At 47.1% G+C, this 15,543-nt stretch overlaps 1 protein-coding gene across 6 annotated transcripts in view; it reads left to right on the forward strand.

The window, feature by feature from the left end:
• Nucleotides 1-15,543, forward strand: part of simc1 (SUMO interacting motifs containing 1) — a 106,389-nt gene that overhangs the window by 55,387 nt on the left and 35,459 nt on the right. The window contains exon 1 of one of the 6 annotated variants that reach the window (XM_059990230.1): nucleotides 13,846-14,230. The exons of the other annotated variants lie outside the window; for them this stretch is intronic. Coding sequence (XP_059846213.1) covers nucleotides 14,057-14,230 — 174 coding nt within the window. The 5' untranslated portion in view covers nucleotides 13,846-14,056. Of the gene's footprint in view, nucleotides 1-13,845; nucleotides 14,231-15,543 lie in introns of those variants that run through there. 6 annotated transcript variants of the gene reach the window in all.

Consider the following 15,543-nt stretch of genomic DNA (forward strand, 5'->3'; position numbering starts at 1 on the left):
AACAACTTTCCCCCAACTATTTAACTTAGCCCATGAATATGTCTAGAGACTGTCCTGTGATTATTTCCCAAAGCCACTGTCATTCAATACAATTCCTTAGTGTTATTTCCTTCATTCCATAGCTTTTAACCCCTCACTTTTACAAAACACTAAGAGAACCCCATCTCTTGAACATCTTGCAGCCACAATATAGCCTCGTGTTTTGTTTTCAAACCCTTAGTTATCTAATCAGTTTGGTATCAGAAACAGGTCCACACTCATAACTCAGTAGTACCTTAAACTCTTCCTTCCTTCTTTTATTTAAATCCTGTGTACTGCTATCATCACTGGATGATAAGCTACCACAATCCTCAAATCACCACGTTTTTCAGTTTTCCAGAAACCTGCCATTCACCTTCCTCCATACATCCCCTAACATCCAACGCTATCTCCTATTGACAACTTTCATTTGCTTCATCACTTTCTCCCGTTTCCTGCCCCAGCTCTGCCACACCAACTCATGCTGCTCAACAACAGTTTTACATGTCTCACCTCACTACACATGAATGAATTGAACTTCTTGACCATGCCTGCATGCTTTTATGTTTTGAGTTGCTACCACATGATTGGCTGATTTAATATTTGCATTAACGAGCGGATGTACAAATGTATCTAATAAAGTGGCCTCTGAGTGTACATGAGCCATTTTCAGTCTGATAGAGGGTGGTATTAGAAAATGAGTTTGCTTAAACTTTTCTTTGAGAGTTTTATTTGTCTCTTCTAAGTGAAGCACAATTTTTATTTTTGATTTAAGTCCTTAGATAATACAGTTAACCTTGATGTGCTTTCTGTGCAGTACTGACAAGCTCACTTATCAGATAGCCACTTCCTAACAACTGTTGAAACTTGGTGAAAATTTGACTAGGATAGGATATATATTTCTAAAATATTTTAACCCATAAGAAGCTGAGATAAAAAAAATCACAGCAGGTTCAACATTTATGTTGTCAAATTATATGCAATTGAAGTATTGTATAATTATTACCGACACATTCGATCGACAGACGATGCAATAGCCACTGCTCTATATACCATCCTTACACATCTGGAGAAGAAGGATGCTGATGCACCATCAATAACTCACACTGAGACGTAGGCGAGATATCGGCTTTTATTGACTGGAAGAAGGAACCAGGAGTGAGTGTCTATCATACAAGGTCCTGGAGACTGAGGCCGATCTTCAGGCCGCAGGTCTCCTTTATACAGGGGCCTGTGGGAGGAGCCACAGGAGCAGTCAGCAGGGGCGTGTCCCGACAGGCACATAGTTCACCACATTCACCCCCCCCTTCGTTTGAAAAAGTCCTCATGTAGCGAAGGTTCTTACAAGTCAAGCCGATCAGGCGGTCGAATCTGTCGCTGCGATCTACGTAGCACCGGCTGTGACCGCATAGGTGCCGGCAACATTGGCGATTGCACAGGGGACGGGGGTTGCGCGTGTTCTTGCCCACTAGGCGCCGGTGATCCCTCATGCATGTGCGAGGCGCCTGGTATAAATGCGTACGAAACGCCCGGTATACAAGTGTCGTGAGGAGTCTGTGTAGGGCCTGGTGAGTACGGTGTCACCTCTGGTGCAGGGTTCACAGTTACCGGAGAGCCTTCAGGGTAGTGGTCTGCTGCACCTGCGGGTGCCAGGTCGCGGATGGAGACCGTGTCCTCCCGCCCATCAGGTAAGACCACGTAAGCATACTGGGGGTTCGCATGGAGAAGGTGAACCCTCTCCACCAGCGGGGAGTATTTATTGCTCCTCACATGTTTCCGGAGCAGCACTGGCCCCGGGGACGTCAGCCAAACTGGTAGGGTGGTCCCAGTGACAGACTTCCTGGGAAAAGAGAATAGGCGTTCGTGAGGGGTGGCATTGGTGGACGTACATAACAGAGAGCGGATAGAGTGCAGTGCCTCAGGGAGGACCTCCTGCCATCGAGAGACCGGCAACCCTTTGGACTTAAGGGCTAAAAGTGTGGCCTTCCACACTGTGGCATTCTCCCGCTCTACCTGGCCATTACCCCGGGGATTATAACTCGTGGTCCGACTGGTAGCAATGCCCCTAGCTAGCAAGTACTGGCGCAGCTCCTCACTCATAAAGGAGGACCCTCTATCACTGTGGATATAGCAGGGATACCCGAACAGAGTGAAGAGCTGGCGCAGGGCTTTTATGACGGACGTGGCAGTGGTGTCGGGGCAGGGGATGGCAAATGGGAACCGTGAGAACTCGTCAATAACACTGAGAAAATAGACATTGCGGTCAGTGGAGGGAAGGGGGCCCTTAAAGTCAACACTCAGGCGTTCAAAAGGGCGGGTGGCCTTGACAAGTTGTGCCGTGTCAGGACAGTAGAAGTGCGGTTTGCACTCGGCACAAATTTGGCAGTCCCTGGTCATCGTCCTGATGTCCTCCAGGGAGTACGGCAGGTTCCGAGCTTTCACAAAATGGTAAAATCGGGTGACCCCCGGATGGCAAAGTTGTGCATGAAGGGCGTACAGCTGGTCGAGCTGTGTGCTAGCACATGTTCCCCGGGATAGGGCATCAGGGGGCTCATTGAGTCTGCCAGGCCGGTACAGGATATCATAGGTGTAGGTGGAGAGTTCTATCCTCTACCGCAAAATCTTATCATTTTTGATCTTGCCCCGCTGTTGGTTGCTGAACAGGAACGCAACCGAGCGCTGGTCGGTCAGCACAGTGAATCTTTTGCCAGCAAGATAGTGCCTCCAGTGCCTAACAGCCTCCACTATGGCCTGGGCTTCTTTCTCCACCGCGGAGTGCCGAATTTCAGAGCCTTGGAGGGTGCGAGAAAAGAATGCTACTGGTCTGCCTTCCTGATTAAGGGTAGCAGCCAGAGCGAAATCGGAGGCATCACACTCCACTTGGAAGGGAGCGGTCTCGTCCACTGCATGCATCGTAGCTTTGGCAATGTCCGCTTTAATGCAGTTGAAGGCCGCGCAGGCCTCAGCAGAGAGGGGAAACGAGGTAGACTTGACCAGGGGGCGAGCCTTGTCTGCGTAATGGGGGACCCATTGGGCGTAATAGGAAAAAAACCCCAGGCACCGTCTGAGGGCCTTGAGAGTGGTGGGAAGAGGGAGCTCTAACAGGGGGCGCATACGTTCGGGATCAGGCCCAATAACCCCGTTTTCCACGACATACCCAAGTATAGCAAGGCGGGTGGTACCAAAAACACACTTGTCCCTGTTATAAGTAAGGTTCAGAGCTGCGGCCACTTGGAGAAACCGTTGGAGGTTGGCGTCGTGATCTGGCCTATCATGACCACAGATGGTGATGTTATCCAGATAGGGAAATGTGGCCTGCAGTTGGTACTGGTCCACCATCCGGTCCATTTCCCTCTGGAAGACAGAGACACCATTCGTGACACCGAAAGGGACGCGCAGGAAGTGATAGAGCCGGCCGCCCGCCTCGAAGGCGGTGTAGGGGCGGTCCTCTGGGCAGATGGGGAGCTGGTGATAAGCGGATTTCAGATCTATTGTCGAGTACACCTTATACTGAGCAATCTGGTTGACCATATCCGCGATGCGGGGTAGGGGGTATGCGTCAAGCTGCGTAAACCTATTGATGGTTTGACTATAGTCCACCACCATCCTATTTTTCTGCCCAGTCTGAACAACAACCACCTGGGCCCTCCAAGGGCTTGTGCTCGGCTCAATGATCCCCTCCCTGAGCAGCCGCTGCACCTCCGACTGAATGAAGGCCCGGTCCCCCGCGCTGTACCTCCTGCTTTTGGTTGCCACAGGTTTACAGTCGGGGGTCAGGTTGGCGAACAGCGGTGGGGGAGGGATCTTGAGAGTGGAGAGGCTGCAAGTGTCGGTAGCGCAGCTGTTGGCCTAGTTCTGGATGGATGTGTGTGTCCGTGTGTGTGTGTGGTCAGTAGCGGGGTATGTGAAGAAGTCCCACAAAACTGAGGATTCTTGACAGTGAGTGGTGGGAGGGGCCCGTCGTATACCATAGTCACACTTTCGAGATGGCTCTGGAAGTCCAGCCCCAATAGCACAGGTGCACACAGATTAGGCATGACCAGCAGTTCAAAGTCCCGATATTCTGTGCCTTGCACCACCAAAGTCGCTACACAACCCGCCCGGATGTCTGCGGACTGCGACCCAGAGGCCAAATGGAACCTCCGACTGACCGGCCGCGTTGCAAGTCCGCAGCGTTGCACTGTGTCCGGGTGAATAAAACTCCCAGTGCTGCCCGTGTCAAACAGGCATCCAGTCCAGTGCCCCTCCACCTGGATGTCCATCATGGATCTTGCAAGCTGGTGCGGGGCGCTTTGGTCGAGAGTCACAGTGGCCAGAGTTGGATCGCCGTCGGGGTACCCGGTCAGCATCGGAGGGTCGGGGGCGGGGCATGCTGACGCCGACAAAGATGGCCGCTCACATCCGGGGTACCCGGTCAGCATCCGAGGATTGGGGGCGGGGCGTGCTGACGTCGACAAAGATGGCCGCCCACATCCCGGCATGCAAGATGGCGGCCCCCACGTTTCACCCGCAGCGCTGCACTCCGCTCGAGGTTGAGACTTACAGACCTTGGCGAAATGGCCCCGCTTTCCGCAGCTGGAGCAGGTCGCTTCTCGCGCTGGACAGCGTTGTCGAGGATGTTTCTTTTGGCCACAGAAATAACAAAGCACGAGTTTCTTACGGGCCACAGCCGTGGTCTGGGTCGGGGAGCTCGTGGAATGGCGACTGGCGGCGGCGTTGGCGAATTCGCTCCCGGGAGCCGGCGGTGGCGGGGTCTGAGGCGTCCACGAAACCGGCGGGGAATCGCGCGACTGGACAGCGTCGGCGTTATGCAAAGCAGCTTCTAGAGCGTTGGCCTTCTCTATCGCCGAGCTTAAGGTAAGATCCGAGTTCTCCAGCAGTCGCTGGCGCATGTACACTGACCTCAGTCCCGTCACAAAGGCGTCTCGCACCAGCAGCTCCGCACGCTGTTCTGCCGTGAGCGTCTTGCAGTCACAAGCTCGGACGAGTGTCTGTAGTGCTCGGAGAAACTCAGCGCACGATTCGCCAGGCCGCTGTTGCCGGGTAGCTAAGCGATGTCTTGCGTAGATGGTGTTCACCGGCCGCAGGTACTGTCGTTTGAGGGCGTCCAGTGCCCCTTCGTAGGTCGGCAGGTCCCGGATAAAGGAGTAAACTTTGGAGGAGACCCTCGAGAGTAGGATTCTGTGCATAACGGCGGGTTCAGTCGCACAAAGCTCCGCCAAGTACGATTGGAAGCATGCAAGCCAGTGTTCAAAAGCGAGAGCCGCGTCAGGGTCTTGAGGGTCCAAATCCAACCGGTCCAGACGCAAAACGGGTTCCATGTTTTAAAACTTCCAGTCAATAAAATTGATGCACCATCAATAACTCACACTGAGACGTAGGCGAGATATCGGCTTTTATTGACTGGAAGAAGGAACCAGGAGTGAGTGTCTATCATACAAGGTCCTGGAGACTGAGGCCAATCTTCAGGCCGCAGGTCTCCTTTATACAGGGGCCTGTGGGAGGAGCCACAGGAGCAGTCAGCAGGGGCGTGTCCCGACAGGCACATAGTTCACCACAGATGCTTATGTGAGAATGCTGTTATTGGACTACAGTTCAGCATTCAACACCATAATTCCAGCTCTGGGCTTGACGAGAAGCTCAGAGACCTTGGCCTTGACCCTACCTTGTGCAGCTAGAGTTGTAAAGAGTTGGCTCCCTCACCTCCACCCTTCTGACTCTGTCCCCTCCTTCACTCCCTGTATACCCATGACTGTGTCACCACCCACAGCCCTAATCTGCTAATTAAATTTGCCGATGACACTATATTATCTTAAACAATAACAAGGTGGCCTACAGGGAAGAAGTCATCTCTATTACACAGTGGTGTCATGAAAACAACCTCTCCCTCAACGTCGCAGAAACAAAGGGGCTGGTTGCAGATTACAGGAGGAATGGAGAAGGGCTAAACCCTATTGACAACAATGGATGGGTTTGAGAGGGTGAACAGCTTTAAGTTCCTCGGCATCCACATCACCAAGGACCTCACATTGTCTGTACACACCAGCTGTGTGGTGAGGAATTTAGGTATGGGCCCCCAAATCCTAAGAACTTTCTACAAGGGCACAATTGAGAGCATCCCGACTGGCTGTATCATTGGCTGGTATGGGAACTGTACATCTCTTAGTTGCAGGACTCTACAGAGAGTGGTACAGACAGCCCAGCGCATCTGTAGTTGTGAAGTCCCCATGATTCAGGATGTTTACAAAGACAGTTGTGTAAAAAGGGCCGTAGGATCATTGGGGACCCGAGTCACCCCAAACACAATCTATTCCAGCTGCTACCATCCAGGAAAAAATCCTGAAAAAATCCAGGTCCAGCATAAAAGCCAGGAACAATAGGCTTCAGGACAGCTTCTTCTACTAGGCCATCAGACTGATTAACTCATTCTGATTTGAGTGTATTCTATGTTACATTGACTGTTCTATATATTATAAATTACTATGATTGCACATTGCACGTTTAGATGGAGATGTAAAGATTTTTACTCATGTATGTGAAGGATGTAAGAAATAAAGTCAATTCAATTCAATAATGGTGGAGAATGTTTAATGTAGGTTGTGATAACATGATTACTTCAGCACTATGCCTATCTAAAAGGAGAGAAATTTGAAAATGTTTAAAGTAATTTTGCTCATTTATTGATATTAGCTGGTACAATAAAATTACATGGATACTTCTTAATATCTGGACGATCCTCAGATCAGTCATGCAACTAAGGAAGAAATAAGGAAAAGCTTTACTTTAGACTTCATTATGATGCTTCCCAGGATTTTCAGGGGTGTCCCAGAAAAACAAACCTAAGAGTTTGCAATATTATAAGTGCAAGGGGAGGGCAAACAACAGTGAAAGTAAGGTGGTATACCTGAGTAAAGGGTGATGGTTTTGGTACAGTGTAAGGCAGCTTATATTGGGAGGTTCTGTGTGCTTATTAACCTCTTGCAACAGAGTGTAAAGGGAGAGGGCAACAGGGTGAAACAGGCTTATAAATCAAAGTTCACATCTTTGCAGATTTTTCAATATCAAAGTAAAGAACTTAATTGTAAAATGCATGCTGTTAAGCTTCATTTCTGTTCAAATGCAGTAACATAAACAGAAAGTTAAGAGCTCTGGAAAAATATGTGCAGAGCATTGACGTAATTTCTTCTATTTGCATAAGTGATTTACTTTTGATATGTTTTATGGTTGTGTTTTTATAATCCTTTACAATTTTAAAGTCAATTTCACCTGGACTGCACTTATAAAACTACTAAAGACCAGCAAAACCTGTAATTTTCTGTACCTAACAAACACCTGGGGAAACTACAAACAAACCAATGCATATGAATTGGATAACTTGCAATTTGATAAGCATTGTTTAGTTGGTGGTGACATAGCACTTTCCAAAAGCTGTATAGCTGCTGCATGATAGCACAGCTTCATAACTGTATCATGATGGATGGGATAGATTAACTCATATTGGTAAAACACTACTTCCAGGATCTGCAGGTTTGTCTCACAACATCAAGTTTCATCACAGCGTGGCAACCACTGGAAGTAGGTATCTTGGCAGGTTGCACCATCTCCCCATTGGCCGTCACTATGGCAATGGAGCTCATTATCAGAGTCTCAAAATGGGCTGCGGGAGGAAAATGGCTACAGTTCAGTCAACGGTTGCCACCAATACGAGCCTATATGGTTGATATAACAATACTGATGACAACTGTCGCCTGCACCAAGAGACTTCTGGAAAAGTTTCATCAAAACATCACATGGGCAGGAATGAAGATCAAGCCCAGCAAGTGCAAGAGCATCTCCATTGTCAAAGGTCAAGTCATGGATCAAAGATTTCATATTGATGGAACACCTGTCCTAACTGGTTCAGAAATGCCAGTGAAGAGCTTGGGTTGATGGTATGATGCTAAGCTCAAGGACACCGAGCAGTTTAAACAACTCAAAAAGGATACCATCATGTACATAGCTCACATCAACAAGACCTGGCTGCCAGGAAAACTCAAGCTGTGGTGCTTCCAGTTCGGCATACTCCCAAGACTCATGTGGCCTTTAACAGTGTATGAAATCCCCATCAACAAGGTGGAAAAGCTCGAAAGAGTGGTTGGCACACATGTGAAACAATGGCTTGGACTTCCACGATGCTTAAGTCCTGCTGACTGTATGGAAACAGCAAATTGGAATTACCAATTACAAGTCTTGTGGAAGAATACAAATGCTCCAAAGCAAGGTTGGTCATTACCCTCACTGAATCCGAAGATTCTGCTATTCGAACAGTGGCCTTCCGTGTGGCAACGGGGAGGAAGTGGACCCCATCTGAAGCCGTTCAGAGTGCTAGGTCTGCTCTTCACTTCAGGGATGTAATTGGCCAAGTCCAACATGGGAGAGCCGGTCTCGGGCTCGTCCCAAAGGCTCCTCAATGGCACAAGGCAACATCAGTGCAGGAGAGACAGCTCATGGTGGAGGAGGTGAGAAGGCAGAGCAACACACCAGAGCCGTCTCAATGGCCAAGCAGGGCCAATGAACTAATTGGGAGAGCCTGGAAAAGAGAAAATTCAGCTAGCGTGACATCTGGGAGATGGAGGGATCTCGGTTAAGTTTTGTCATCAGAGCCACTTATGACCTCCTACCCACACCCCAGAACCTGAACCAGTGGTGGGGAGAAGACCCCATTTGCTCTCTTTGTCAAGCACCTGGATCACGAAGGCACATTTTAACAGGATGCACCACGAGCCTCAGCCAGGGGCAGCATAACCAAGTTCTCAGACAGCTGGCATCAATCTTGAAACAGAGGCAAATCACCACAAATATTCTCCCACAAACATTGGCAGGAAATGTTCACATCACATGATTTGTATCAGCAGGCCAACCTCCAGAGCACCATATAACACCAAAAGAGGTAAGTATTCTGCAGTTTGCTCAGGATTGGAAAATGAACATGGACTTGGAAAAAAAGCTTGTGTTTCCCCCAGACATTGAAGCTACAACACTCCGGCCAGACATGGTCCCGTGGTCCACAACAGCCAAGCTGGCATATGTTGTGGAATTGACAGTACCATGGGAAGATGGTGTTGAAGAAGGTTATGAGAGGAAAAAGACCAAGTACTCTGAACTGGCAGCTGAAGCTGCCCAGAATGGCTGGCAGACCAAGATTTTCCCTGTAGAAGTGGGATGCAGGGGATTCATGACTACATCGACGACCAGTCTATTGAAGAAGATGGGAATGAGGAGTTATTCACTCCAACAAGCTATCAGGTCCTTGTCAAATGCAGCAGAAGAAAGCAGTAATTGGATTTGGATTAAAAGGAAAGACAACAACTGGGCTACAAGATGAAGACAAGAGGGTATGGAACTGGTGGGGGGGGGGGTGTATCTGGGATGCCAGGTAGCACCATTGAGCCCTCTGGAGACGTTGTGGACTTATCAACAAAACGTCAAAGAATGTCAAAGAAGACCCCGATGAGGTACCTACCCTCCTTGTCACCACTCCAAGCCCACTGCCAACATCGAGAGTGCCAACTTATCATAGGGATTGAAACATCAAGTCCTATTAGCTTTACTCTACTAATTGACTGAAAGAGGAAAATGTTCCAGATGGTCACATTGTATTCACACAAACTATCTGGTAAATTAGTGGCCAGGAATTTGGCCAAGTCGTGATATATGCATGAGCCAGTTATTTCCTAAAGCAATTGCACCACTCCATGACCTTGACCAGCACTTAATCATCATGGAACAGTGCAGCATTTAACAGACCATTCAACCCACAATGCTATGCCCACCTTGATGCTGATTTCTACTGAATGTCCTCCTTCTGCATTTCAACTATATCCCTCCATTCCCTTCATACTCGTGTCTCGGCACAGCATTGTGGGCCTAAGGGCCTGTATTGTGCTGTAGATTTTCTATATTTCTATCTAAAAGCCTCTTACACCCCACCAAACTGCCTGCTTCCACTACTACCCCTGACAACCCATATCGGGCAGCCAGCACTCTGCATTTAAGAAAAAAATTGCCCCTCACATCACCTTCAAACTTCCTCCTTCTGACCTTAAAAACATTCACTCTAGTGTTTGACATTTCTACCCTGGGTGAATATTTTTGACTATCTACCCTATCAATGCCTCACATAATTTAAAAAACCTCTATCAGGTCTCCCCTCAGTTTCTGATGCTCTGGGAAGAACAACACAAGTTTATCCAACCTCTCTTTGAATAAACCTCTAATCCAGGTAACAGAAAATACAAGAATACTCCAAGTGCATTCCGACTAATACTTTATATTGCTGCAGCGTGACTTTTATACTCAGCACTCCTATCAATAAAGGCAAAAATCCCAATATTTTCATTACCAACTTTTCCACTTGCATAGCCACATTCAGGTTCATCCTGGTTCCCAAGATCCCTCTGTACATTAATGCTGCTAAGGGGTCTGCTACTAATGCATAATTTCACCTTTCACCTTCCAAAGTGCAACACCTCACAACTGTCTGGATTAAACCTCTCTGCCCATATCTGTAACTATCTACATCTTACAATCCTTTATACTTGTCTATAACTCCACCAATCTTGGTATTATCTACAAACTTGCTAATCCATCCTTCTCCATTTTCATCAACTCATTGATGCATATCACAAATGACAGAAACCCCAGGATCAATCCTTGCAGAACACCACTGATCGTAGACCTGCAGCCAGAATAACAACTTCCCACCCCTATTCCCCCTCTTCAATTGGTACTTGCAATTCCAAATCCAAACTTGCAATTTACCATGGATTTATTTATTGAGATATAGCGTGGAGTCAACCCAGCAATCCCCCAATTTAATCCCAGCCTAATCAAGGGACAATTTGCAATGACTAATTAGCCTTTCTAACATCTTCACACTGTGGGAGGAAACCAGAGCACCCTGAGGGAACCCATATAGTCACAGGGAGAACATACAACTCCTTACAGGCAGCAGGGGGAATTGAACTAGGGTTGCTGGTACTGTAAAGCATTTTGATAACCACTATATTACTATGCCTCCCTTATTTCATGCATCATTGTCTTCTGAATCAACTTACTATGAGGAACCTTATCAAATGCCTTACTAAGGTTCATGTAGACAATGCCACTGTCTTACCCTCATCAAGCACCTCTATCACCTTCTCAAAAACCTGTCAAGTTTTTAAGGCATATTGCTGCCTCAGCAGATTCCAGCTTGCAGCTCAACATATTGGTTCCCTAACTGGCTTTCTTCCCTTGTCTCACACAAATATACAAACACGTGCACACAGAAGGGAGCTGTACAATGAAAGATGCCTTTCGAATAATGTGCTATGTTAAAAATAAAGCAAGCCTACAGTTAGTAAAAAGGGGTTGGAACAGTGGATGGAGGGGTCAGGGAAAGGCTTTAAAATAATGAGGTGATTAAATTATTTTCAAAAGTGCAACATACCTTGCTGAGGAAAAGGTAGAGTTAATGATAAAAATGTTCGTTTTTTACTCTGAATATTTTGGACTTTCAGATTTCAGAATTTTTAAGTACCAAAGATTACTTAACTTGGCTTTTATTAAATTTGTCATTAAATTATATGTCGCCAGGAAACAATTGTTAGGTCTCTAGATAGTTTTCTAAACTGTGTTTTAATGAAACCTTTATTTGTTAGTGACAAGATAAAATTACATAAACTTGGCCTTTGGTTTTAATTGATGAACCTTTTTCGGAAACAATAGACAATAGGTGCAGGAGTAGGCCATTCAGCCCTTCTAGCCAGCACCACCATTCACTGTGATCATGGCTGATCATACACAATCAGTATCCTGTTCCTGCCCTCTCCCCATATCCCTTGACCCTGCTATCTATAAGAGCTCTGTCTAACTCTCTCTTGAATGCATCCAGAGACTTGGCCTCCACTGCCTTCTGGGGCAGAGCATTCCACATATCCACCACTCTCTGGGTGAAAAGGTTTTTCTGCATCTCTGTTCCAAATGGCCTACCCCTTATTCTTAAACTGTGGCCTCTAGTTCTGGGCTCACCCATCAGCGGGAACATGTTTCCTGTCTCCAGTGTGTCCAATCCCTTAATAATCTTAGATGTCTCAGTCAGATCCCCTCTCATCCTTCTAACTTCCAGTGTATACAAGCCTCCAGTCGCTCCAATCTTTCAACATATGACAGTCCCGCCATTCCGGGAATTAACCTTGTGAACCTACGCTACACTCCCTCAATAGAAAGAATGTCCTTCCTCAAATTTGGAGACCAAAACTGCACACAATACTCCAGGTGGGGTCTCACCAGGGCCCTGTACAGCTGCAGAAGGACCTCTTTCCTCCTATACTCAATTCCTCTTGTTATAAAGGCCAGCATGCCATTAGCTTTCTTCACTGCCTGCTGTACCTGCATGCTTGCTTTCATTGACTGATGTACAAGAACACCTAGATCTGGTTGTGCTTCCCCTTTTCCTAACTTGACTCCATTTAGATAGTAATTTGCCTTCCTGTTCTTGCCACCAAAGTGGATAACCTCACATTTATCCACATTAAACTGCATCTGCCATTCATTTGCCCACTCACCCAACCTGTCCAAGTCACCCTGCATTCTCATAACATCTTCCTGACATTTCACACTGCCACCCAGCTTTGTGTCATCAGCAAATTTGCTAATGTTACTTTTAATCCCTTCATCTAAATCATTAATGTATATTATAAACAGCTGCGGTCCCAGCACCGAACCTTGCGGTACCTCGCTGGTCACAGCCTGCCATTCCGAAAGGGACCCGTTAATCGCTTCTCTTTGTTTCCTGTCAGCCAGCCAATTTTCAATCCATGTCAGTACTCTGCCCCCAATACCCTAATTTTGCCCACTAATCTCCTATGTGGGACTTTTTCAAAAGCTTTCTGGAAGTCCAGGTACACTACATCCACTGGCTCTCCCTTGTCCATTTTCATAGTTACATCCTCAAAAAACTCCAGAAGATTAGTCAAGCATGATTTTCCCTTCATAAACCCATGCTGACTCGGACTGATCCTTCTACTGCTATCCAAATGTGTCATAATTTCCTCTTTTATAATTGACTCCAGCATCTTTCCCACCACTGACGTCAGGCTAACCAGTCTATAGTTCCCTGTTTTCTCACTATTCTCCCACTAAACAGCGGGAGCAATGTCTCTGACTCCCCTTTACCTCAGTATTAAATCAACAAAAGCTAGAATGTCTGTCCTATCCCTGGTGCAAGTAGGTATTTGTAATGGCAAGTCAGTTGGACCTGAATTATTTAATTGCTTGTGCAATTAGAATTATGTCCAGGAAATTAGATCATGTTGCCTTCAACATACATCCCTGTACTTTGAGAATAATTGAAGCCAGAAGCAAGCACAAGTTTGTGTAAATTGTCAAGAAAGGTATAGAAAAAATAACCAATTCTAACACAAAACTATGCAACAGACTGGAGTACAGGAGAGGAGAAAAAAACTATATAAAACTTTGGTTGAACCATATCTGGAGTATCATGAGCAGCTTCAGCTCAGGAATTAAGTATTGGCCTTGCAGTGAGTGAATTTACCAGAATATTGACTGAACTCCAAAGATGAAATTCTGAGCAGACTGCGTGGTAACTGTGGGCCCCAATTTAATATCCTATCTGAAAGATGATACTTTTTGCATTGTAACAAGGTTCGGATTGTAGATTTTCCTGTCTAAAACTTGTGCACTCACTTCCCCAGAGTGGGAGTTGAACACGAGATGTGAGATTGAGAATAATGGGCTGTGTCCTTCCAGGAGTAGCACGGTGCACAGGGTGGGGTACTGCCGCAGCACAGGGATTGGCTGCAGGGGGCGCGAGCGAGCAGGTGCTGACAGCTCTGCCAGTCTCAAACATGGCGGTAGGCTCCTTGGTCGTCTACGGCCGAGTCACCGTTTCTCGTCCGTTTCGCGAGTATCTCTCGCTCTCGGGGGAAAACCGCGCGGCCAGAGCTCGAGTGGAACCTTGCCGACGGCACGTTTGAAGTGGCAGAACGACGGAGTCATGGAGGACGTGATTGAGATCAATTCAGACTCGGACTCGGACGTGGAGATAGTCGGGGTGACAACCCTGGCCCGAGACCTGAAGACCGAAAGCTGCGGATTATGCCGCTCCCAGCGTAACTGCTCGGAGGGAAACCGCTATCAGGGGTCGCAGCAGCCAGGCTGCTCCTTCGGGGTGAGTGTGAGCAGGGTTTGGTGACTGAGCCAGAGATAAAAAACAAAGCGGAAGTGTTTGCGAGCGGTGATGGGTAGTTAGACGCGATGTTGGATGCTGGCAACCGTTGGGGTGCGCTTGTATCGTCACAAAGAAGTATCCACCCGGCGAGGAACCAGGGGTGGAGGATCAGACAATGGAGAGCAACCTTTGAAAGGTTCCTAGCATTCCCTAGTTGTGGTTAACAGCCACTGGTTTGTACTTACTGGCACAGAATTGCTCACATCTTTCTGACCCTTTGTTTTGAAATCTTTGAGACCCGTCGCCAATCCTTTTGTGTACTTCAAAAACTTGCAGACACTGGGAATCTTGTAATAAAAACAACAACAAAATGCTGGAAACGCAGCAGGTCAGGCAGAGTTCGAAGTAAATTTATTATCAAAGTGTTACCATATTCAACCCTGAGATTCATTTTCCTGTGGGTGTATTCTATAAATCCACTGAATGATAACCATAACGGAACTGAAAGACCACAACAGCGGCAGCTTGTATATTCAGCCAGTGTACAAAAGACAACAAACTGTGCAAGTACAGAAATAAACTAATAGTAATAAGTAAGCAATAAATATCAAGAACATGAAATGAATGTCTTTGAAAGTGAGTCCATAGGTTGTGAGAACATTTCATTGATGGGGCTAGTGCGAGGAAACGATGCGAGTCAGCTGCACCGTTCCTCACGCTCACTGTTGAACTTGAACGCACGATCGTTACCCACGCGATGTCACCAGTCTCCTAAACGCAGTGATACCCCCATGCCAGCGGTCACTGGTTGCCCTCGGGTAACGCGCCGCCCCACCGAATGTTCGTGGGGAACACAGTGCTAAAATATTTGCAGACGACCTAATTCGGGCTCTGTGTTTATTAAGTAGCAGAGCAGCTACCTCGCTGCGATCTAGTGAAAGTCATCCCTCGAGCCAAACTTTTGTCGGCTGATAGATCCTACCTACCTACCTACAAGGGGGTGGTGGGGTGGGGGCGCCCTGTCTCACTCCTCGCTCGGTCGGTCGCTCTCTCCGGACTGCGACGGCCGCGGCCCCAGCACAGGGACCTCCGGCCCTTACCTTGTCCTCTCACTAGAGTGTTGCAATGATTTTATATGTTCATACAAGGAAAAATATCCAAACATTACTAAAAATGTTATAATGCTATTGACTTATGAGAGTTATAATTGACCTATCACTATGTTCATGCGAGGAAAATATGAGCTATGTTTTAATATTAAATTTGTTAGATAAACCCTTTTAGAAACGAAATTGAGTTATTAGCCATTTATT

Source organism: Hypanus sabinus, chromosome 15 (assembly GCF_030144855.1).
Source record: "Hypanus sabinus isolate sHypSab1 chromosome 15, sHypSab1.hap1, whole genome shotgun sequence".
Classification (NCBI taxonomy): domain Eukaryota; kingdom Metazoa; phylum Chordata; class Chondrichthyes; order Myliobatiformes; family Dasyatidae; genus Hypanus; species Hypanus sabinus.